General features: G+C 40.6%; 1 protein-coding gene across 1 annotated transcript in view; it reads right to left on the reverse strand.

The window, feature by feature from the left end:
• LOC115459343 (transmembrane 9 superfamily member 2-like) overlaps positions 1–25,438 on the reverse strand; it is a 57,498-nt gene that overhangs the window by 22,929 nt on the left and 9,131 nt on the right. The window contains exons 2-6 of the mRNA XM_030189184.1: positions 23,015–23,082; positions 22,733–22,823; positions 11,234–11,361; positions 9,289–9,418; positions 547–674 (exon numbers count right to left, since the gene is read on the reverse strand). Of these exons, the coding sequence (XP_030045044.1) occupies positions 547–674; positions 9,289–9,418; positions 11,234–11,361; positions 22,733–22,823; positions 23,015–23,082 (545 nt within the window). The remainder of the gene's footprint in view (positions 1–546; positions 675–9,288; positions 9,419–11,233; positions 11,362–22,732; positions 22,824–23,014; positions 23,083–25,438) is intronic.

Raw genomic sequence — 25,438 nt, forward strand, 5'->3', positions numbered from 1 at the left:
CAAATTAAAAAAAAAAAAAAAAAAAAAAAAGAGGTTAATTGTTTTATCACCAATCCCTCCATTAACTTAACAGAGGGATTGATGCCACAGGGCAATAGTTGTTAACTATCAACTATACTGATATTACTGTTCTTAACAACTGGAGTTAGAACCTATAAAAAAGCCTTTTTAAAGAGTTTACAGTCCAGTCAAGACAATTCAGGACAAAATTACAGCAGAAGCTGTGAGAGGGGAAGTGGTTAAAATGAGTGAATGAAGAACAAAATAAAGATCAAGGAATCTTGCTATTATTTGGGATTCAGCCAGGTACTTGTGGCCTGGATTGGCCACAGTTGGAAACAGGACACTAGGCCGGACCAATGGTATGACCCAGTATGTCTATTCTTATGTTCTTTTGCTGTTAAGGAAATCTCTAACGCTGTAAAACAAATATATGGCTCCAAATAATAAATCCTCTCTATATATATATGCAAGGTTTGGATCCAAATACTACCAATTTCTAAATGAATACGTTCTCTGTAAAGTCATGGTAGCAGAACAGCTTACCTTTTTGGAACAAGCTTTGCCGCAACCAGTCGTGCACCAGGCCAATTCTCCCCGGCCCCACTATGGTAGGTGATAGTAATGTCAACATGGTTGAAGAGATAGAAAGTATTCTTCTTGTTAAACTCAGACTGAAAAAAAAAAAATAATAAAGTCGTCCATTCTACTGCTTGTTTTTTTTTTTTTTCCCAAACCCACTCAATCTACGGATGATACCTACTACAGATTTTAAGAGCAACTGCCAAAAAAGCAACTGCTCTTAGAAACTATACTAGGTACCATCAATATTTATAAGTGCATATACATACACGTATTTTTTGAGGGGAGCAGACTTCCAAAAAAATCCACCACTCTTAAAACCTATATTTGGAAATGTAGAAGACAAGCCATATGTCCCCTCATTCTACAACTCTTCACCTTCATTTACATGCTGAGTGCACATGTAAGTTACAGAGTACTAGCGCTTATATACATGACTGTTGGTGCTAACTGGCAATTTAGAGAGCAAAACACACTTAGCATATAAACGCAAGCAGGAATGCACAGGGAGAGATCATGGGCTGGGCATGGCTGTGTCCAACATTAACACGTATTTTAAAAAAAGAACGATGTATCACTCACATTTATGCCTGCTATTGATGAAAGTGAGAGTGCCTAAATGTAGAAGATGTGAACTGATGCTAGTATTTTATAACAGAATCTAGGTGTCAGGATACCAGTTACAGTATTAGTACTGAACACACTAAATCTAGGCACCAAATCTGTGGTGCCCAGTTATAGAATCCCCCCCCCCCCCCAAAAAAAAAATATATATATATGGTGTCAATGAAAACTTGATAAAAATATTGAGTTATGGTATTCAGAAGCAGACGTTAGCTTCAGTGTAGAGCAGACACTAAGAAAGTGCTGTCATTTTCATTATCATCCTCTCTTGAGCTGAAGTCAGCACAGTTAATTTGAAAACACTCCTCCGAGTCTATTTTCCTAAGGATGCACACCATTAAGAAGACTAAGCCTACCACCTTTCTGTGGAGAAGGTTTTTTTTTTGTCATATCTCCATATTTCAAGGGTTGTTTACTACAGGAATTCCAAATTCTTACATTAGCACCAATGGCGTAGCTATGGGGGGTCACAGGGGCCTGGGCCCCCGCAAATTTCATCCAGGCCCCTGGTTTGGATCCCCAACCCCCGCCAGCTGAAGCCTTCTTCAGCGCCGGTCTCCGGCGCAGCCGCATTTGCTGCCTGCCCCCTGCTCTTCTTTCTTCTTGTTCAGTGTGCACAGGAGGAGCAAGAAGAAAGAAAAGCAGGGGGCAGGCAGTGAACGCGGCTGCGCCGGAGACCGGCGCTGAAGAAGGCTTTGGCTGGCGGGGGTTGGGGACCCCCGCCAGCAAAGGTATTTGTTTGTGAGGGGAAGCGGCAAGGAGGTGAGGCGAGGCGGCACTCAAAATGTGCCCCCAACCTCGGGCTCTGGCCCCCTCCCACCATGAGGGCTGGCTACGCCCCTGGTTAGCAACCTGCAGAGTCCTTCTGCAAGGAATGTGCTCCCAGATAAGCACCTGCTTGCCCACATAACACTTGGGAAGAAACTTAGCTCCTAGTCCCTACTACATGAATGCAGAGCCAACTCACTCCTTAGTGTTCACATGCACCATAATGCTCTTAACATGTTAACCTGCAGCATGTCCGAAAAACGCCTCATTCGATCTATCCAGGAGATCATCGGTTTCTTAGTGCTGAGTCATGTAAATATGTTAACGTCAAAAACATTCTTCCTCCAGATATATAGATAAAACCAATGCTTTACTGCACTATCATTAATCATCCAAACAGTCGCTAAAGAAATCATGTTTGGCTTTACACATCATAGTGTAAGACAATACAATTTTTTTAAACAGTTTTTAGATATCTATTTATCTTGTTTTTCCCCTCCTGAGACTATTACAGATACTCTTACTAGACTAAGAGGAGCTTAGGTTTTTCAGATGCTATCATCAAAACCTTTCCGTCCTGCCTTGGTATCTTGACTCAGAGCACAACAAATGTTTCCCCAGATACTCAAACTTAATACAAGCCTCACCCACACTCACTGCAGGTTGCAGTTGGTTGAGAAACTACATAATATATTTCAAAATCTGTTTGTCAATATAATGTTTCTTACAGTAATTATTGCTGCTATCTTGTATGATTCTATATGTTCAATAATTTTTATTGATGATTCTGCATACAAAACATAAGATTCCAAATACAACCATCGAAATCTCGTAACACAGTTACAAATATCCAGCATTTAGCTCTATCATCAAACATTTAACATTTTTCTCCCTCCTACCCCCCCTACCTATTTTAACTTTAAACTAAATATTAAGTTCCCGAAGGAACTGAATAGAACCATATGAAAATCGAATATTACCTTATATTAACCAGTATGCAATATTACCTCAATTTTGCCAATCTCCTCACCCCACCCTCCCTACACATGAAAAGCTTTCCTCCATACTTCATAGATTCTATTTTCCTGAGTCCCTCTCCAACCTCTTATACTGTTCAAAACTGTAATTGTTGCCAAATTAACCTATTGTTCGATTACTTCTGTTATCGCCTACATAAGGCTCAGCTCTTCCTTCCCTGGCCTTCACCCAATCCTCCCCTGTAGAGAATTACAGAACTCCTAGTACCTATGACTGTTCCTCTACAACTTATGGAGCTTATTTAGAACAGCACTTCTTGCTTTGTGGGAAATGGTCTGTAAATAGGTATTCCAAATATCATAAAAGGCCTTTCTTCTCTTTGGAGTAACCATGGCTGCCCGCGCATCCCAGAGCATCAATTCGTGGAAACAATTTCTCCAGTACCAAAAGAACGGAGGTTCCTTCTGCATCCAATGTTTGAGTATACATTTTTCCCCACTGCAAAGGCCTTGTTCAATAAACGACCTAAGTTTTTATCTGAGACCCCATAAGCCTCCCGTTTATTTAATAGCACTCCTTTTCAAGAATGTATTATTTTTTGGCCAAGAAGATGCTCTAAATACTTCCACACTGCATTCCAAAATGGTTGAACTCTTGCACATCTCCAAAAGGCATGCACCAAAGTATTGCTCCCACTTTTACATTTACAGAATGGAACATCCAATATCCATCCTGCTCTTGCTGCTTGCATCCGAGACATGTATCCCCTGTGTATTACCCTTTACTGGCTCTCCTGAAGCTCGGCACTACCTACTTGCTTTGGGATGTCGTTTATTATCTTTGCAAAATTTACTCTCTTCAATTCATATCCCAAATCTTTACTCCAAGCCAGTCTAAGTAGCTCGTAATTACGAGGGGGTTTAAGAGATAACAGAACTTTGTGTAAACTACAGATTGAGACCTGGCCATAGGCATCCCCTTGAAGGAGATCTCGAATCTTCTGACCCAGCTTTGTTCTTAAAGCTTCTCAATCTAGACTAGACCAATAATGATGTAATTGTCTATATGCAAAGTAATCTTTATGAATTAAAGATAACCTTTGTTGTAAGTCTTGAAAACTATATAAGCCACCCTCTTCGTTAGTTAAATGTTCAATTAAGGTAATGCCTTGTGTTGACCAGCTCTCAACTAGCCCTTTTTCCAATCCTGGTTGGAAATCGGCGTTTCCTTGATATGGTAATTGGTCACTAACGTTTGGATTCTGGTTCCATATTTTCATTGTATGATTCTATAAAAAGCATACGCTCACTATATGGAATAAAGACAAAAAAATCACCTTAATATTTTTTCTTTGATTCTCACAACAAATTTTTATTAAAATGTAGAAGCCAGCCTTACATACATTCTTTGCATACATGAGGATGCAGCTTAGTGGCTAACTCCCTGTGAGGGTTTGGGGGCCTACGATATAGTATAAAGCACAGTCTCCTTGTAAATTGATTTTCTGTTCTGCTACACACAGTGTTCATCATTTTACAGAGATTGGGTATGGGTGGGATGGGTTGGGCCCAGGTGGCGGGAGGATGGGGTATATTAAGTTAGCAGTGGTAGTGATGATTAGATGAGGGATTTTAGTTGTTCACAGCTTGATGACTGTGTAAGTTAGTTCCACTGCATGTTTTGAATCGACTACTGATACTTTGTATCTCTTTCTCGTTTGTGCAGTTTACTATGTGGATTAGAGGATAGCTGCCACGAGCATTTAGTGAGATGGGGTGGGATACTTGTAATATTTGATGACAGATTATTTTTTCCCTTTTCGCTTCTGCTATATGTTCCTCATGTGTATCTTTGTATATACATTTGATTGGATGTACTCTTTTCTATGGTCATCAATAAAAAACTGTTAAAGTAAAAAATAAAATAAATGTGGAAGCCAGCAGAGACTTCTTGCTTCTTCTCCACCACTCCAACACAGTCCACAGTGATTTTTTGTGTGTGTGTGCGCGCTCTTAGCTACTGGATTTACTAAAGATCTTTTTCTATTCTGTGTCTGTGGGCAAACTATGTGCCTGGGACTCAACCACTTAATGCCCTTATCTTGATAGTCACAAGCTTCATTTCCCAGCTATTTATTGCTATTTGGCTGTCTATAAACTTGAACCACACTTCCAACATCCTACGTGGAGCCACAGATATATCCATAAAATAAATCCATCAAAGAAACAAGAAGATAATAGGGCAACCTGGTAACAGTGTTAGCTTCTGTTTGAAGCAGTTCCCTTAGAATGAAAACTATATAAGAAGGAAAGGTCCAGGTAACTTTCTTTCTGAAGTTCTGAGAGCAGAGGATGTTTCTCTGGATAAGTTAATATTTTTTTACTCTGTGCTTTAATGATTTAAAGGTTGGGGTTTAAAAGAGGTATTGTAGGTTTATTGATAAAGACAGTTAGAATTTAAAAAAAAGCAAACTTTATTACCTAGTCGCCATACCCTTTTTCCCATAGTTTTAAAACTTGAACTTTCTGCCACAGCCTATAGCATAAACAGATAGCCTCTAGAAGGCATAGCAGGGCCTAGTTCAGTGCAGGGGATGAGGAATTTAGATTTGTTAGAAACTGGGCAACGTTCTGGGAAAGGGAGAGCCTGTTTGGAAATGATGGGCTCCACCATAACTGGAATGGAACCAGGCTGCTGGTGCTAACATTTTTAAAAAGGAAATAGAGCAGCTTTTAAATGGGAGGGGGAAAGCAGACACTCACCCATGAGCGCATGGTTCGGTGTGAAGTATCCTTGAATGATACTATTGACACAGGTTCTTTAGGGAACCCTGATAGAGAGGTTTCAATAATGGTGAAAAGAAAGCCAGGAGTGTTCAACGGGAGAATAGAGTAAAGGATGCAAATTATCCCCATTAACTTCAAAGCAGCCTGTAGATGCAAGGAAAACAAACAATCTGAAGTGTCTATATACAAATGCTAGAAGCCTTAAACATAAGATGGGAGAGTTGGAGTATATAGCACTAAATGAAAAGGTAGATATAATAGGCATCTCAGAGGCCTGGTGGAAGGAGGACAATCAATGGGACACTTATCGGGGTACAAATTATATCAGAATGTTAGAGTGGATCAATTGGGGGAGGGGAGGTTGTGCTAAATGTTAAAGAGGGAATTGAGTCAAACAAAATAAATATTCTAATTTAAAAATAGTAGCGTGGAATCCTTGTGGATAGAAATTCCATGTGTGAAGGGAAAGTATACTGGTAGGGCCATACTACCATCCACTGGGACAGAACGAAAAGACAGATGAAGAAATGTTTACAGAAATTAGGAAAGCTGGCAAATTGGGAAACATTATAATAATGGGCAGTTTCAATTACCCCAGTATTAGATGAATAAATGTTAAATAAGGGACTGCTAGGGAGGTAAAATTCTTAGATGTAAACAATTACTTTCTTGGAAAAACTGGTCCAAGAACCGACAAGAGGGGTATCTAGTCCTTAGTGGAATGCATGGCATGGTACGAGAGGTAACGATATTGGATCCTCTGGGAAACAGTGATCATAACATGATCCAATTTGAGCTAATATCCGGAGTGAAGTCACTAAGGAAATCTACTATAGCAGCATTTATTTTTCAAAAGGGCGACTGACAATATTGAGGAAAATTGTTAAAATAAGATAAAGGGTCGATTGCAAAGGTTAGGACTGTAAATCAGGTATGGACATTGTTTAAAAATACCACCATGGAAGCCTAGACCAGATGTATTCCACATATTAACAAAAGGTGGAAAAAAAAGCAAAGTGCAGCCAGCATGGTTAAAAGGTGAAGTGAAAGAGGCTATTAGAGCCAAAAGGGCATCCTTCAAAGGATGGAAAAAGGATCCAAATGAAGAAAGTAAGAAGCAACATAAGTATCGCCAAGCTAGATGCAAAGCATTGATAAAAGGCGGCTAAAAGAGAATATGAACAAAAACTTGCCGCCGAGACAAAAACTCATAGTAATATCTTTTTCAGGTATATCAGAAGCAGAAAACCAGGGAGGGAAACCGTGGGACCGTTAGATCATGAAGCAGCAAAAGGGTGCTCAGGGAAGACAAGGCCACAGCAGAGAAACTGAATTAATTCTTTGCTTCCGTCTTTATGGAAGAAGATGTCAGAGATCTGCCTGTACAGGGAACAGTTTTCAAGAGTGATGATGCGGAGGAACTGAAAGAAATCTCGGTAAGATATACCGAGCCAAATCGACAAGAGTGATAAAAATCACCTGGTCCAGATGGTATACACCCCAGGGTACAGAAAGAATTCAAAACATGAAATTGCTTATCTGCTGTTAGAGATCTGTAATTTGTCGCTAAAATAGTCCATAGTACCTGAAGACTGGAGGGTGGCCAATATAACGCCGATTTTTAAAAAGGGCTCCAGGGGCAATCCAGGAAATTACAGACCAGTGAGGCCGACTTCAGTGCTGGGCAAAATAGTAGAAGTTATTATAAAGAATAAAATTACGGAACACGTAGACAAAAATGGTTTAATGGGACAGAGTCAGAATGGGTTCAGCCAAGGGAAGTCTTACCTCACCCAGTTGCTTCATTTCTTTGAAGACGTGAACAAACGTGTGGATAAAGGCAAGTCGGTTGATGTAGCTTATCTAGATATTCAGAAAGCTTTTGGTGAATAGTGGAGTGCCACAGGGATTGGTACTCCACTATTTATAACATATTTATAAATGATCTGGAAGTCAGAATGATAAGTGAGCTGATTAAATTTGCAGATGATACAAAACTATTCAAAGTTGTCAAAACACATGCAGATTGTGAAGAACTGCAGGAAGACCTTAGGAAACTGAAGGCTGGGAATCCAAACGGCAGATGAACTATAATGTGGACAAATGCAAAGTGATGCACATTGGGATGAATAATCCGAATCATAGTTACCTTCTCCCCAGGGGTTTAGCATCTCTTTCTACCCACTGCTTGTACTTTACATGTTCCTGTGGCTTGGCAGCAATTCCCACAGGCCAGCTCAATGGCCTTCCTTCTGCCACATCCTGCCTTCTCTACTGCAACTTCCTGTTTAGCAGTCAAAGGAAGCTCTGGCATGAGGGGGCATAGGATGAAGGTAGCAGGGGATAGACTAAGAAGTAACCTGAGGAAATACTTCACGGAAAGGGGGGTGAATTTGTGAAACAGCCTCCTAGTGAAAGTGGAGGAGACAAAAACAGTACCTGAATTCAAGAAAGCTTGGGACAAGTACAAAGGATCTCTGGGGGAGTGGATGGCATGGATAGGGCTGTGTTGTATCTGCCTACATTTGTCTATGTATGTTAAAACAAAAGTTGCAGTAGAGAGGGCAGAACGAAGGCCACCAAGCCCGCCTGTGTGAATCACTGCCAGGCTGCGGGAACATGTAAATTACAAGCAGCAGGCAGAAAGAGGTCACAGATATGCGGGGGAGGAGGACAGGCATGGAGCAAAGGCTTTTTTAACCACAGAACAAGGCTTTTTACCATTCCCAGGGGGCAGTAAAAAGTTTTGTTTATGCATCCGCAGTAATTCTGAGGTAATGGTAACCATGTCGTTCTCTACCTCTAACTTTAAAAAAAAAAAAAACACACACACACAAAAAAAAACAAGTGAGGCCATGATCAAGACAGCCTAACTGAGGTTTATAGGTGGGACTGAGGAACAAGCAACTAATTTAGTATACACACAAGAATGAGACCCCGCTCTAAGAAAGAAAATCATCATTTGGATGGAATGGACAAGTCTTTCCCAAAATGTTTTAACTCCAGCGTTAACAAATTAGATAAATAACAGGCCAGTACTATATGTCGCTGAATCCATAAGAAAAACAAACTGGGGTGAGTGTGTGAAGGGTAAGGTTGGAGACCATCCTTAAAATTTTATTTCAATTCTTTTAAGGTAGAGATACAACTTCTAACCTAAGATGAAGTTCCAAAGGGTCAGGAGTCTTCTGTAGAAGTCATTGTCCTTATCTTAGCTTAACCTTTACCTCTAAATTTAAAAATCACCCACTCTCACTCCTAAACCGGAATCCACAGTAATAAGAGAATCCCAATATGTCTTTCAGAGAATAAAACAAAGAAAGCTTAGTGCTGTAGAGTACTGTGCACCGGTATGGTATCAGTCAATGTCTAACAATTCCACAATCAATTTCCAATTAGCCAATTTGCCTTAGCTATCTCTTCACCCAGTGCCCCCACACCTCACCACCAAGAACGTACATCAGGAAGATGAGTGCAAAAGAAAATCTCATAAAAATGTTTCAGAATCATTAACTTTTTTACTAAGAGCTAGAGAACTATGACAACTTACATTGATAACGCAAGCATCTTTTGCTCGGCCATCTTGAGTTACAAAGCAGCCTATTGGAAATCCTGGATTGCAATATTGGTGGCCATCTTCCATTTCGTAACACCACGTCACAGGCATGTTATCAATGATCCTGCAAGCAAAAAAATAAATAAATAGCTCTCTGACTGCACAGCTATATAAATGATTCTTACATCCAAGAAGTAAATATCTAACTATAACTGAAATATTTCTCAACTATTGTTTAAACAAGTGATTACCTTTACTTTCTTGTTGTTTTACTTTCTCTAGGAGGAAAAGGCTACAGATGCTTGGCTGTTTTCACTTTTGTAATTTGCCGGGCGGGCTTCCACATCAGCCTAAAAACCTCCTATGTTGTAAAGCTTATTGATTTTTATTATTTTTTCAAATTATTTCTTGTGCAATTCTCTCTCAAAACTTTCAGAATCCTATATAATAAAACGCACCTCCAACATTCTGAAGCTGACTGCATGGCTGATGCATTCCTGCTCTCTGTATCCATCTCCTGAATTGACATCATGTACTTCCGGGTTCATCACAAGCAGAAGTGACCAACCACACGAGGTTTCTCGGCTTCAGAATGTTGGAGGTGCATTCTATTAAATAGGATTGGTCAGTTCCTTGAAGCACCGCCAGAGCTCAGCGTCCTGCACAGTAACGCTCAGACACCAGAGAGAGAGAGGGGGGGGGGCCTGACACCAGAGAGAGGGAGGGAGGGAGGGAGGGGGGCGTATCTCTGTCACACACACACTCTCTCTCTCACACATTCAATGTCTTTCTCACTCTCACACACTGTCTCTCAGACACTATGTCTCACACTGTATCACATTCACTCTCTATGTGTCACACAGTCACTCACACACTCTCTTGGTCTCATACACTCAGTCTCACAGAGAGTCTGTGTCTCACACACACTCTCTCTCTCGCACACACTGTATCTGTGTGAAACACACTCTCTCTCTCTCACTGTCTCTCACATACGCACTCGCACACACTCTCATTCTCGCACACTCTCTCACAGACACACTCGCACTCAGTCTCACTCTCTGTCACACACACACACTCACACATTCACTCTCTCTCATGCACTCTCACACACACTCTCTCAAACATACATTCTCCGAGGAAAACCTTGCAAGCGCCCGTTTCATTTGTGTCAGAAACGGGCCTTTTTTACTAGTTCATAAATAATTTTCAAAAGGACACCGTAGTCACTTAGCTTTGTTAATGTGCCATTAGCCTTGGTTTGCTCAACAGAGCGCCTCCGTTTCGCTGCTTCTTCAGGAGACGAACCATACTGCACAACTTCCTCTGTGTCTCTAATTAATTAAGAGACATTCAAGGAAATTAACTAGGGACACTGAGGAAGTTGTACAGTACGGTTTGTCTCCTGAAGAAACAGCGAAACGGAGGCGCTCTGTTGAGCAAACCAAGGCTAATGGCACATTAACAAAGCTAAGTGACTATGGTGTCCTTTTGAAAATTATTTATGAATTCTGAAAGTTTGAGAAAGAATTGAACAAGAAATAATTTTAAAAACTTGAAAAAATAATTTAAAAAAAAATCAATAAGTTTTACACACAGGAGATTTTTAGGCTGATGAGGAAGTCCACCCAACAAATTACAAAAGTAAAAACAGCCGAGCATCTGAAGCCTTTTCCTCCTAGAGAAAGTAAAACAACAAGAAAGTAAAGATAATCACTTGTTTAAACAATAGTTGAAAGATTTCTATCAGCAAGTTAGTAGCCAGTTTATTGAAACAATATAACTGAATTATGCAATGAATCGTACTCAAATTAAAAACTGTATTATAAAACCCTATAAAAATATATTAGCGTCTTGACATAAAGGCCATGGTTCATTAAATTATGCTAAAATTTCATTCATTTTTCCATTGCCCTTTACAGACTCATACATATCAACTTACCAGTGATGCTGATAATTCAGTTGCATTCCTTTCTTTAAGAAAGCCATCTTGCCCACATCCTTGTCCACTGCAGGGTCATAAGTTTTGAAACAAGTTAATTTACAGTCTTCCTCTTCACCAAGCTTAAACTAGAAGTAAAAAGGGAGAAAGGGGGAGAAAACAAGTCACTCAGCCAGTCTACAAGAGTGCAAGACAGAAAACCGTAACAGCGAAGAAAAAACATTTGTCTTTAGAACATTTTAGTCTACGATTTTAAAATGACTAACAATTTCTTGTAAATGGTGAAATTTTGGCCATACCTGCTAGCTTCCTTTTCTTCAGTCCTGCTAGACAAGTCCAGATCAACTGGTTATGACCCACTACAGCAGATGGATACAGAGAAGCTCAACTCTCCCAGCAACACCACCAGTATAACGAGTAATGCAGCCTAGACTTGTAACATCAAAACTAAAACTATATTCAAAACATCAAACAAATTCCCCCAAGGGAGTCCTTTGCAAAATTGTCTAATCAGAAATAAACACTGAGCCACTGAAAACACTGGAGGGAACAAGACAGAACACCAGAACATCTCTCTACTACTGCAGTTTTCCCCAGCGGGTCCTGGACTGGTTTAGAAGACTCAAGGAAAAAAAATCAAAAGCTAACAACAAAGTTTCACCTTCCTTTTCGTCAACCTAGTCTAGTCAAAACCAACAGGACATACAAAAGATCTACCCCCCAGGTGGGAGGAAAACAATGCTTCCTCCACCAACACTCTGCCAAAGACACCATCTTCTCTGGCTGAGCCATCAATTCTGTAAAGAATACAGCAATGACCATGTTGCTATTTTACAGATATCCTCTGCAATTACTGTCTCAAACTCTGCTCAGGTCGATTAAAATCTGGTCAAATGAGTCTGGAAATCCTCAGGAGCCATCTTATTGCTGAGAATATATGCTGCCTCAATTGCCTCCTTAATCCTGCACCCAGAGGAGAACTTGCAAGCTTCTTCCCCTTTGTCTTGTTCTGCTGGCTGCAGTACCAGATTTATCAGAATGCATTTGTCACTTTTAGAAAGCAAGAGAACTATGCACCTGTCCCGTTTATGCAGCATTCAGTTTAACCCAAAACTTCAATTTCCTAGAAAATGTTGAAAGAGATTGCCCGAGTCACATGAAAATTAAAAACCTTTGCTAAAAAAATAAGTCACTGTCCAAATCAAAGTCAGCTGCAACAGGACAGAAAAGGATCTCTATATGAAAGTTTGCAACCCTAAAACCCACCTGGCCGAAGATAGCCACAAGGCACGCCTGGGGAAGAAATTAAGGAGGTGGCCTCCTGATCCGATCCCTTCTCCTTCCTGCCCCTCCCCACCCACCATTACTACTACACAATAACTACGAGCCCTGTTTACTAAACTGTGTTGTAGGCACCCTAGCATTTTTAGTGCACGCAAATGCTAGACACCCCATATAATCCTATGGGTGTCTCTAGCATTAGCGCACACTAAAAATGCTAGCGCACCTTGGTAAACAGGGCCCTAAATGACTTATTCAGACAAAACACATCAGACTTTCACCAAATACAGAACAAGTGTTCACAAGTTAGAAATAGAAATATGAAGACCAAAACTGAACTGGGAACCCCCCAAAAATTAAACTTGGCAAATACCGGAACACTGGAGAAATGCAAGCAAATGCAATCCCTTTTATACTAAATATAAAACAAAGACATCTGCAAATCCACATAAACCAAAGATAAAATATTCCACTTACTGTAATATGTTTTTAAACACTTTCTACCTTTGCTATCTGGATATTTTATTTTCTCATCATGTTTATCCCAATTTCTCTTTTCTGCTTGTCTTCTGCTAATTCTCTTTCCAGTGGCTGCTCTACATTTGCCTCTTCTCTTTCCTGTCTTGTTCCATTCCCTTACTAAGCTTGTCTTACATATTGATCTTTTCCTTTCAGTTCTTTTCTCTGCCTTTGTCTACTCAAATTTCACTCCCTCTCACCCTTCTTTTTAATTTTCAGGTCCTTCACACATACCTTATTGTTCTCATTTCCGCATCTCATTCCATTCCCAGCCTCCTAGTCCCTTTCATATACGCCACATTAAAGGGGAAAGGGACTTGATATACTGCCTTTCTTTGGTTATAATCAAAGCAGTTTACATATTATATACAAGTACTTATTTTGTACCTGGGGCAATGGAGGATTAAGTGACTTGCCCAGAATCATGAGAAGCTGCAGTGGGAATTGAACCCAGTTCCACAGGTTCTCAGGACGCTGCACTAGCAGTGGGCTACTGCTCCACACCATATTCCTACTCTCTGTACTCACTATCCTCCTCTCACTCATGTCCAAGCTGCCACTCCCCTCCTTGATCCCTCCCACAGTATCTCCTCTTCTGCCTCCACCCTTGCAGCCTGATATAATACATCTGTATCGCTCCATGGTGGGATCTCACCTTGAGTAGAGTATTACCTTCAACAGCTGTTACTATATCCTCTGGCAATGAGTTCCAATCCAGAGCTTAACTATTCAATGAGTGAAAAAATATTTCTTCCTGTTTTAAAAGTATTTCTATGTAACTTCAACGAGTGTCCCCCAGTCTTTGTAGTTTTTGAAAAAGTAAAAATCGATTTATTTTTACCCGTTCTAATCCACTCTGGATTTTATAGACCTCAATCATCTCTCACCCTCAGCTATCTCTTTTCCAAGCCGAAGAGCCCTAACCGCTTCAGCCTTTCCTAATATGAGAGAAGTTTCATCCCCTTTATCATTTTGGTCGCTCTTCTTTGAGCCTTTTCTAATTCTGCTAAATCTTTTTTGAGATATGGCGACCACACCATGGAGCGATAGAGGAATTATAATGGTCTTATTTGCCATCCCTTTCCTAATAATTCCTAGCATTCTGTTTGCTTTTTTTAGCCGCCACCACACACTGGGCAGACAATTTCAGCACATAGTCTACAATGACACCTAGATCTTTTTTCTTGGGTGCTGATCCCCAAGGTGGACTTTAGAATCAGGTAACTATGATTTGGATTATTCTTCCCAATGTGCATTACCTTGCATTTGTCCACATTAAATTTCACCTGCCATTTAGATGCCCAGTCTTCCAATTTCATAAGGTCTTCCTGCAATTTTTCACAGTTCACATGTGTTTTTAACAGTTTTGTGTCATCTGCAAATTTAATCACATCACTTGTTCCTATTTCCAGATCATTTATAAATGTTAAACAGCAACAGTTCCAAGCTTTTGGCATTTCCAGAGTATAAAATCCTGTCCTCTGGGCTCCAAAGCTTGTCTAAGCGTTCCTGAGGAAGACTGCCCCATTTGGTGTTGAAGCCAGTGGCGTAGCTAGGTGGGACCGTGGGGGCCTGCCCCCCCCCCCCCCCGAATTTGCTCTGTGCCAGCCAAAGACTTTGTCCAGTGCTGCTCTGTGGCAGCACCGCCACACTGCCTGCCCTTCCCTCTCTTCCCCTCACGTTAGGCATGCTCCTTTTAGTGAAATTGAGAATGCTCAGTTTCACTAAAAAGAGCGTGCCGGACGCGAGGGGAAGAGAGGGAAGGGCAGGCAATGTGGTGGCACCGGAGACCAGTGCTGGATGAAGTCAGCTGGCAATGTACAGCGGCGGGGGGGGGGGGGCATCAACCAAAATGTGCTCCCCCACCTTGGGCTCTGGCCCTCTCCCTCCTCGAGGTCTGGCTACACCCCTGTTCATGTGTATACTTAACCTGGTTAGTAAATCAAATCTGATTATGTGACGTTCATATGAAGTGGCCCCAGTATCGTTATCTCTTGCACCAAGTCCACCAAGGACTAGATTAGAATTGCTCCCGCTCTCATTGGATCTTGTTGCTCCATAAATCAATCCTTTGTTTCATCTAGGACTTCAACTACCTAGCATACCCCGATGTTCCCCAATATTGACTGAACGTAACTGAAATTTTTTATTATTATTATTACCCATTTTGTTAGCTTTCCTAATTTATGCATCTGTCTGTTCATTTTGGCCAGGTGGACAGTAAAAAACTCCTATCACTATCCTTTTCCCCTTTACACATGGAATTTCTATCCATAAGGATTCCAAGGTGTATTTTGTGTCCTGTTAATTTCTTTTATCTATTTGATTCAAGGCCCTCTAACAAATAGAGCTATCCCTTCACCAATCTGATCCACCCTATCACTGCAATATAATCTGCACTCTGGTATTACAGTGTCCCAATCTTCCTTCTATCAAGTCTCAAGAGATAATATATCTATGTTTTCATTTAATGCTATATATTCTCTCACATCTTATTTTTTAGGTTTCTAGCATTTGCATACGTACACTTCAAACAGTGGTTTTTATTCCTATTAACATTCTCAACAGTTGACAGCGATCATTTGCTATCAAATCTGCCTGTTCTTAAGACACCTGGAGGCGTATTTTCAAAGCACTTAGACTTACAAAGTTCCAGGTTACTTTGAAAATGAGCCCCCTGGTCTACTATGGCCTTTATTGAAACCTCACTAATACGGATGCCCTATCTTCCCTGTTATGTTGATATCCTTCAAAGACAGCTTGTTCTGAACCATGCTCTTCTGAGCAACTGTCAGCTTTCCCCCAGTTTCCAGTTTAAAAGCTGCTTTATCTCCTTTTTAAGTGTTGATGCCAGCAGCCTGATTCCACCTTCATGAATATGCTCCTCCTTTCACAGAATGTTGCCAGTTCCCAACAATCTAAAACCCTACTCCCTGCGCTATCATCCCAACTACGCACCGAGACTCCAGAGTTCATGGGTCCTCCACATGGAACAGGAAGCACTTCTGAAAATGCTACTCTGAAGTTTCTGGATCTTAGTTTTCTACCTAAGAGCCTAACCATGCAAAAATTAAACGTTTCTAGTACATCTAGTGTATCTTCTGCAAATCACTCAGTTATACTTAGAACCATCATACTGTATAGCACTGATTTAACAAGACAGTCCAATGATGTATTACAAACTTAAAGTCAGGAGAATTTTCTTAGGACCAGAACAAGATGTCATTACTATGCAATTTTCTTAATTTAAAAAAACAGGTATATAATCCTAGGCATTTATTTGTAATTTTACCAGTTTAAGTTGGAGGAAATTTTCTAAGAAAAAGTTATTTGTGTGACATTTTAATGGCTTTTTAGGGGGGATTCTATTCAAATGGCCTAAGACAACATTTTGGCACTAGCAAACTTCTCCCAGACCCAACATCAGATCTCTTCTCTCACCTGCCCCCAGCATCAACACCCTTCCATATCACCAACCATCTACCAACACAGCCCCTTTCTACCTTTTGGCTGATTATTATATTAAATTTGGTGGTGGTGGGGGGGTGCATGTAGACGATCATTCTCAGCATATTCAAGAATTACATTTTCATCAAAATTCTGTATATCGTAAACTATCTTCAACCAGACTGTTTGATAAACCTATTGAGGTTATTATTGGTAATAGACCACTTCACAATCATAGGAAAGCTTTCAAATCAAAAACTTGCTCTAGCAATCTGTTATCCTACAATTGTACATCTAGACAGTCAACCATCATTTCAACCAATTCCTGGTATTTATTTTAATGCATGGTCAGAAATAAGTATGACATTATTAAGGAACTTGTAGAGAAGACGCAGGCTGGCTTTGCTTTTACTACTGAAACCTAGCCTATGGCCACTGATACTTTTATTTTGAATAATTTGTGCCCACCTGGATATAAAATTTTAAGTCACCCAAGATAAGATAAAAAGGGAGGAGGTCTAGCAATTATCTATAAAAGTTTTTACAAATTGGATTTGATCGATTCTCCCAGCATCTCAGGCCTTGAGATTTGTTCCTATAGGTTTCATGACTCCTCGCTACAGGGTTCTGCAGGTTTTGTGGTTTATTGCCCTCCTGGTCCTTGGAATACTATTAGACAATCATTCATTCATTGATTTTATTTAACAACTTTTGTGTGTAGATTCTATGCTTTTATTGGGCAACATTAATCTTCATCTTGAAAAAGCTGGATTGAAAGAAAATCTTTAGCCTCACAATCTTAGATATTCAAGCCTTATCAATTTCTGCTCCATAGGTTACTCAGGAAAAAGGTCACACAATAGACTAGATTTCAGTTTTTACAGGACCAGTTTCTCATTTAGAAATTAAGGATGTTGTTTGGAAGCCAGTCCTGTGGTCTGAACACTTTTTGGCTGAATTTACACTCTTTTTATCCATTTCTAATTCGTTATCCGCGTCTATCTTGTCACTGTTAGGCACAAAATAAATCCATCTAAATTTTGGACTAAGTTTCCTTTCTCAGCTAGATTTAAATCTACCACTTCAGATCACTTGACTATCTGTCACAATGTTCTTTCCTCTATTACTGATGCAATTTCTCTTTTAAATAGTAAATTAAAATCTAAACATCAAGTTACTTGGTATAAGAAAGAACTTTTTGAGTTTAAAAAAAAAAAAGGCAATGCCAAAAGCTAGATCATCAATGGAGCAAGACCAAAAAAAAAAAAACCGTAATCGCTAGGCATGAATGGAAAAAAAAAAAGTCTTAACTTATATAAACCTGCTCTGCAATCTGCCAAGCGAGATTATTATGCTACTCAAATAGAGGACAATCTATTGGATCAGAAAAAATCATTGGTCTGTTCCAAAAATTAACTACTGCTGATAAAAAAAAAAAATTTGACGACTCACAGCCTTGTCTAATATCTGATAATTTAGCTTTTTATTTTTCAGACAAAATTAAAAGAATCAGAATCTTTCCCTCCAGATTAAGGGAAAGTAGTGCTTAATAAAGATGTGCACAGATGACAGTGTTGCTGCTTTACAAATAAAATAAAAGTGTGTTTCTAAGGTTGACTACAGATGCAGCCTTTGCTTATAATCGAATTCCACTTGTTAAAGGGGGAGGTAATCCCAGCTGTTGACAATAGCAAGTTATGTAGTCTGGTACACATAAGGAGATTGTTTACTTCCAACAGAACAAGCAGGGTTGTTGGAATTTAGCTAATAGTTGGTTTGACTTTCTGATAACATTTGACTTAAGATAGACTGTAAAAAGCGCACTCCTGTACTAAAATAATGAACAGACTGCTCTGCAGAAGAATCAAAAGGAAGGGGAGGGGGAGAACCTGCCACTGAGCGGGAAAGAGCGGGGTATAAATGCTAGAAATAAAAAAAAGAAAAAAAAAAAGGATGGTAGTGTAATGGACATTAGTTACAATCTTAGGGAGAAATTTAGGAAGAGTCTGAAGAATTACTTTGTTAGGAAAAAACTGGGTATATGGAGAATGTGACTAGAGATTGAAGTTCACCAACTCTTCTTACTGAAGTTAGAGATTTTAAAGTTGCAGACCCTTTGAGGTGGATCTCGCTGTTTGGAGATTAAAGACATTCATAAAATCTTGAGATCAGAGGATGTGATGAGATAGGCTGCAATGTTCGCTGGATAGAGTTGTACCGAGTTAGATTTGAGACCAGATTGTGATAACGACATGCTGTATCAGACATGAGAAGGCATTGAGACTGTTACTCTGTTTGTACAGTGTACATACGCCATTTTACCATGTGTGAATGGGACAACAAACAGTAGCTGCATTGTGGCCTAAGAGCTTGAGGATGCTTTTGGACAATGTGATATGAATAGACAATTGCAGTTGAAAAATGACCTGAGTCGTGTTAGGTAGGTTTTTGAATTTTGAGCATCTAAACCCTCTTATAAATGTAAGATATGTGGGTTCTAGTCTAGATTTTTTCTTTGCTGATGAGGAATCCAAGCATTTGAAGAGATGGTAGCTTGCAGAGTGATTTGAATTTGAGTTCTTGACGTTCCTGATTGAGTTAATGGAGCCAGTAGAGATACAGGTAAACAAATTGGCCTCACTGGCAAAGGTAAACTGTTACAACTACTAGGCACTTGGTGAACACTCTAGGCTCTAGGTGCCAAAGAAAGGCCAAAAGAGAAGGACTCTGTACGAGTAGCGACTATGGAGAAACATTAAAACGGTTGGCCAATGCTGAAGGTAATAGGAATAAAGGTGTAGGCATCCTTGAGGTCCAGGAATGCTAACCAGTTGTCCTTTTCCAGTAAGGGTGGTATCATGGCTAAGGAGTTCATTTTGAAATCTCTCTTGATGTAAAGTGAGATTTTGAAAATCTAAAATAGGATAGAGAGCACCAGTCTTCTTGGGGATGAGAACAAAAAAAAAAAAAAAAAGCCTGAATAAAACTGTTCCTTGTTAGGAAGGAGGAACTTCGACAACAGCTTTGTTGTGAATGAGTATATTGAGTTCTGAAGCCAGAATGGTGGTGGGCTAAAGTGGGTAGTTTTTGAGGTAGTGGCCCTCAACATGCTCAATTTGTAGCCACTGGACACAATACTGATCACTTACTGGTCTGATGTTCCGTGACTCCAAGCCTCCACATAGAAAAATAACACAGTTCCCCACAAGTTGGACAGCAAAAAAAAAAAAAAGAGGAATTTGTTTTGATGAGAGCCAGGGTTGAAGAGACATGTTGCTTACATTCTTGTGACTGCTGCTTTTCCGCATGCTCCTGGGTGTTCTGAAACTGAGCTTTTGGCATCATCATCTGGGGTAATATTGCTGAAAGAACTGCTGCAGGTAAGGTCTTTTAGAAATAGACTGTCCAAACTTTCTGTATTGGGAAGATTGTTCTGCTGCAAGTTCATATATTTTGGAGGAACTGTCTGAACTGAGAGTATCTTTGACCTTGCCTCCAAATAAGTTGTCACTCAAACAGGATGCATCCATGAGTGGTTCATTAAATTCTTCTTGAAAGCCTTTTAGTTTGAGCCAGGCCATTCATCTTGCTGAGATGGCTACTGCAGCTGATCTGTAGAGAGTTTCATATCATTAGTAGAACAAATGAGATGGAAGATCGACTCCTGTAGATCCTCCAAAATAAGAAGAGAAGTTACTCAAAGTGAATCATTTGAATCTTCTAGTTGGTGGAGAAAATGATAGGAATGTAAGATCAGCAACTGATGAGCTACCATCTTCAGGGCTAACGTGGAGCTCTGTAAGTTTTTCTGCCTATGTAGCCAAAAGATTGTTGATTTTTTTTTTCCAGGAGGTAAAGAAAAATGGGATTTGGATTTTCCGACATCACAGTCAGTTACAACTGACTGATGTGGAAACCGAAAAGGATTATATCCAAGTGCAGCATGGACATTATATCTAAGACCTAGTCTCACAGAAGCAGGAACAACAGATAGGGGAGTCTGCTGTATGTTGAGTCGCATTTCTTGCAATACAGGACAAATAGTAAGACCTACAATTTCCCTAGAAGAACACAGGACTGAAGGATGGTATGGAAATTGTACTTGTCAGCTGGAGCTTGTTGCAACACCAGTTCAAGAGTTGTTGATTCCATCTGAAGGGAATGGAGGTACGAATATTCCTCCATGTAACTTTTAAGACATTGGGCCTATATGGGTATGGAGGACTCATCTGCTGTTGGACTTTCCCAAAGCAGTGTGCTCATGCCCCTCAACAGCAACTCCAAAAGGGTTAGAGACCAAGAATTGTTATCTAGTATGACAGAAGAATCCGAAAGGCCAGACATTTCTAGTGTGACTGAAATATGGAAAAAAAAATGCTAAAATCTTGCAAAATGTTTTGTAAAAGCTGAAAAGCAGCAGCATTGGCCACCAGAAGAGCCCATGCAGTTTTTGGAAGAAGGGAAAGCATATGATGTGTCCTGTCCATTTTAGCTGAAATCTGTTGGAGACACTGAAAAAAGGGGGGGTTGGACCATGAACAAAGAGCATTCTGTGGGTTCATCATGCTTATCTTTATGCTTTTTAATAACCTTATCTAACATTTGTTGGCCAACAAGCTGATGCTGAGGCTATTTCGCAGCTGAAGAGGCCATCACTGATTTTTTGCCATGCCTGAGGCATTTGTAGCCTTTTTGGTCCTGCACCACGTGGCAAGGCTTAAACGAAGCCGGCACTGATTGAGGAAAAACTGAAGTGGAGAGAGGGTGAAGCACGCAACAGCTGAGCTGTGCCTATAGGGGAGACCATTAGAGCGCTCTTACAGTAGCCATAGATAGCAGCAAGGGGCTTTAAATCTAGAACCCTGCTACTGATAAGGGCAAGAGTACTACTACTACTACTACTTAACATTTCTAGAGCGCTACTAGGGTTACGCAGCGCTGTACAAATTAACAAAGAAGGACGGTCCCTGCTCAAAGGAGCTTACAATCTAAATAACGAAATGTCAAGTTGGGGCAGTCTAGATATCCTGAGTAGAGGTGTAGTGTAGGTGCCGAAGGCGACATTGAAGAGGTGGGCTTTAAGCAGTGATTTGAAGATGGGCAGGGAGGGGGCCTGGTGTATGGGCTCGGGGAGTTTGTTCCCCGCATGGGGTGAGGCGAGGCAGAAAGGGCGGAGCCTGGAGTTGGCGGTGGTGGAGAAGGGTACTGAAAGGAGGGATTTGTCTTGAGAGCGGAGGCAATGGGTAGGAACGTAAGGGGAGATGAGGGTTGAGAGGTAAGGAGGGGCTGCAGATTGAGTGCATATGTAGGTTAGTAGCAAAAGCTTGAACTGAATGCGGTACCTGATCGGAAGACAATGAAGTGACTTGAGGAGAAGGGTGATATGAGTGTATCGGTTCAGGTGGAAGATAAGACGTGCAGCAGAGTTCTGAACGGACTGAAGGGGGGATAGGTGGCTAAGTGGGAGACCAGTGAGGAGTAGGTTGCAGTAGTCAAGGCGAGAGGTAATGAGAGAGTGGATGAGAGTTCGGGTGGTGTGCTCAGAGAGGAAAGGGCGAATTTTGCTAAGCAGCGTTTCTTTCTTTAAACAACTTTTTTTTTTTTTTTAAGAAACTCCAAGGAGAGGTGAGTTGAGCAGTCCAGTTAGGCTTGTAGGAAAAAAAAAAAAAACACACCACACAACTGAGGAGAGGAAGAGTTTTGCCTGCATGGGAACCCCTGAACATGCTCAGTCAAGCTTACTGGGGAGGGTTCTGGCACGCAGGCAACATCAGGTGACATCCCCAGGAAGTGTGCCTGCACTTCCTACTCATCTCCGGAGAACCTGCTCTACTGAAATGCAGTTTCAGGGGTGCGCGTGTCTGTGTGTCACCTATAGACGCCATCATATGCAATCTCTGAATGTGAGCTGCTGCTACATCAGTATGTCTAGGATTCAAAAAGATCTTACAATGGCACGTTAAAGAGCAGCACTAACATTTACAAGTCATGCTTTACATACAGGGCCCTGTTTACTAAGCAGCGTTATAGGCGCGTTAACATTTTTAATTCTCGTTAACCATGTACAATATCCTATAGGTGCCTACATGGTTTGCGTGCTAAAAACACTAACGCACCTTAGTAAACATGGCCCATAGTGAGGAAGCAAGCGAGTGTAAAACAGAAAAATTTACATGCCCTTCAAAGTCTCAGCAGCCTCAGAATTTGGACTTCAAATCTGACTTAAAATCACTGCACCAGTCGTGCACCAACCTTGTAGGGTGATGAAGCTATTCTTTCTCCAAAGAGAACCTGCCCAAGATTTTCAGATGGTGGTTTCTCAGTACTTGAACAGAAGTCAAATCTGCAAAATGAAATCCATTTAGTATGTAAATGTTCCAGAATGAACATGAGGTAGAAGCTGGTAATAAAATCTTATATATCCCACAATAAATGCATTATGTTACCGAACATACTATACCGACTTCAGCTCATTCTTATCTATGAAAACTTTTAAGTGAATTCTATCACATTATAAAACTTTGTCATACTTACACATTATATTCATACGGTAGAACTGATTCTACAGAGTCCAGTCTATTTACAAACAGTTCAATTTCAGACTAAAAAACAAAAACAAAAGTCAATAAATACTTTTTTCCATAATACAAGTGTGCTATACTAAACCTAAACAAGAACAATGCTTCACTAGTTTATTTCTCAGTTTTCAAGACAAAAAAACAAGCAGAAATTAAGGCCAGCAATCCATCTGATCTGCCCATTTTCCCTTCCTGCTACAATCATTTCAACACCCTACTGACCTCGAGCTTTATTTTAATTTCCTTACAATTTAAAGAGCCTCTGTGCTTATTCACAACTTCTTGAACTTTATTACTTTTTGTTAAAACCTCCATCACCTTCTCTTGAGTATGTACCATCTATCCAATAGCCTTAAGGAGAAATTAGGACTTACCTGATAATTCTTTCCATTAGTCCTTCCCACTATTCCAGAACCTGTTGGATAGTTGTCTCCATTTAACCAGCAAGTGAAGATAGCTTGCGTATAATACAGTGCCCCAACGCTGGCCAGCGGGTCCCACTGCTTAACTGCCTTTGCAGGAGTTGCCATTCACCCCAACTGTCATAAGCACAGCACATGTCCCAAGCGGTGAATCGGGATCCCTACCCTGCACCAAGCAGAATTTGCAACCCTCCAAGCAGTTCTGAATCAAACTTTAGTCAGACTTACCACTGCCAGCTGCTCCCCCCAAGCTCAAAGTCTCCACAAGCCTTACCACAGATAAGAAAAGCTCAGGACTGATACTCTGTCCCATGCTGTCCAGCAAACCTCTTTTTTCTTTTAGGTTGTTGTGCTGTAAAAGGAGAGCTCCAAAAGAAACAAGGGAGAGGTGAAGGGAGGAAAGAAGTAAATTCACGGGGCACTAGAGAAAGGGATCTGAAGGCTTCCAGATATGACTCTGCAGACTCAAGTCACCCGCTCAACTGGGGACTAGTTAACCAACTGGACGAGGAGAAAAGTACTCAGAACCAGAGGCTGGCAAGTGTGTCCATCCACCTGCTGGAGATGGAGAAGTGAAAACCAAGCTGAGACTTCTCTCTTGGCATCCAGTCCAACTCCTCAGTATGATCCTACAAGTTATGGAATAGTGAGAAGCTACATAATGCAAATAATGTTTCCCTACTAGAAGAAACTTGTTGGGCTTGGGTTTCCTCCTTCATTTAACTTCCACCATCCCCCTTGCCACCAACCCAAATCCAATACTCTTCCTTTTTTTTTTCTGTACAATCCAGATACTGTTCTACCTATCCCCAGCTCAACCCTAGCATTCTGTGCCAGTCCCCGTCCCCCTTCCTATTTCTCAATCTGTGGGCATCCACTTCCCCTTAGCCATGTAGCTGTGCTCTCTGAAACTACACACTCTTTTCAGCATACCTTTGTTATAACGCCACCACTGAAAGATTATCAGACAACAGTAGTCTCGCTACCATAAACATACAATATAAAAGGGAGCATTACTAACCTACAGTGATGAAATAATGCATGATACTTGCCTCTTAAGGTGTGTCAAATGACAAAAAAAGTCATAAAATTACATGTGTTAAAACAGCAAAATTAAGATGAAAATATTGTGCATCTATTCTGTATATTTATTTACAACATGCTTGAGAGACTACTGCTATCTAGTACTCTCTCAGTGATGTTGAATAGGCACGATTTGAGGATTTTGCGGAATCTAGTAAATTCCTGTATATTTCTTATTTTGGGTGGTAAGGAGTTCCACCATTTGGTTCCTAGGTAAGTGAAGTCTGCAGAGTGAACAGCTTTGTAGATCACTTTTTTGCAATTTGGGAGGTGTAGTCTGAGATTGTTTCTTGCCTCATATTTAGTGTTTCTTTGAGGTAAGTTTATTATCAGCCAACCCTTAACAGTGAGCATATGAGATCATACCACCATATAGCGAAGATACATACCTGTAGCAGGTATTCTCCAAGGACAGCAGGCTGATTGTTCTCACATGTGGGTCAGCGTCCACAGCAGCCCAGGAAACAGCAAATTTTTCTACAACAAAATGTAAAAAGTTTTGCCAGAGCTTTCTAGCACGCAAACCATGACTTCCCACCCGTCGCATGAGCGTTCCCGCTCAGTTTAACCAAAAAGCAAATAATAAAGAAACAACAACTCCAAAGGGGAGGTGGGCGGGTTTGTGAGAACAATCAGCCTGCTGTCATCGGAGAATACCTGCTACAGGTATGCATCTTCGCTTTCTACGAGGACAAGCAGCTGCTTGTTCTCGCATGTGGGGTATCCCTAGCAACCAGGCTCACTCAAAACAATGAATATTGGTCAATTGGGCCTCGCAACGGTGAGGACATAACAGAGATTGACCTGAAACCATAAACAACTAACTGAGAGTGCAGCCTGGAACAGAACAAAAATGGGTCTAGGGTGGTGGAGTT

The sequence above is a fragment of the Microcaecilia unicolor genome, unplaced genomic scaffold (assembly GCF_901765095.1).
Source record: "Microcaecilia unicolor unplaced genomic scaffold, aMicUni1.1, whole genome shotgun sequence".
In the NCBI taxonomy this organism is placed as follows: Eukaryota; Metazoa; Chordata; class Amphibia; order Gymnophiona; family Siphonopidae; genus Microcaecilia; species Microcaecilia unicolor.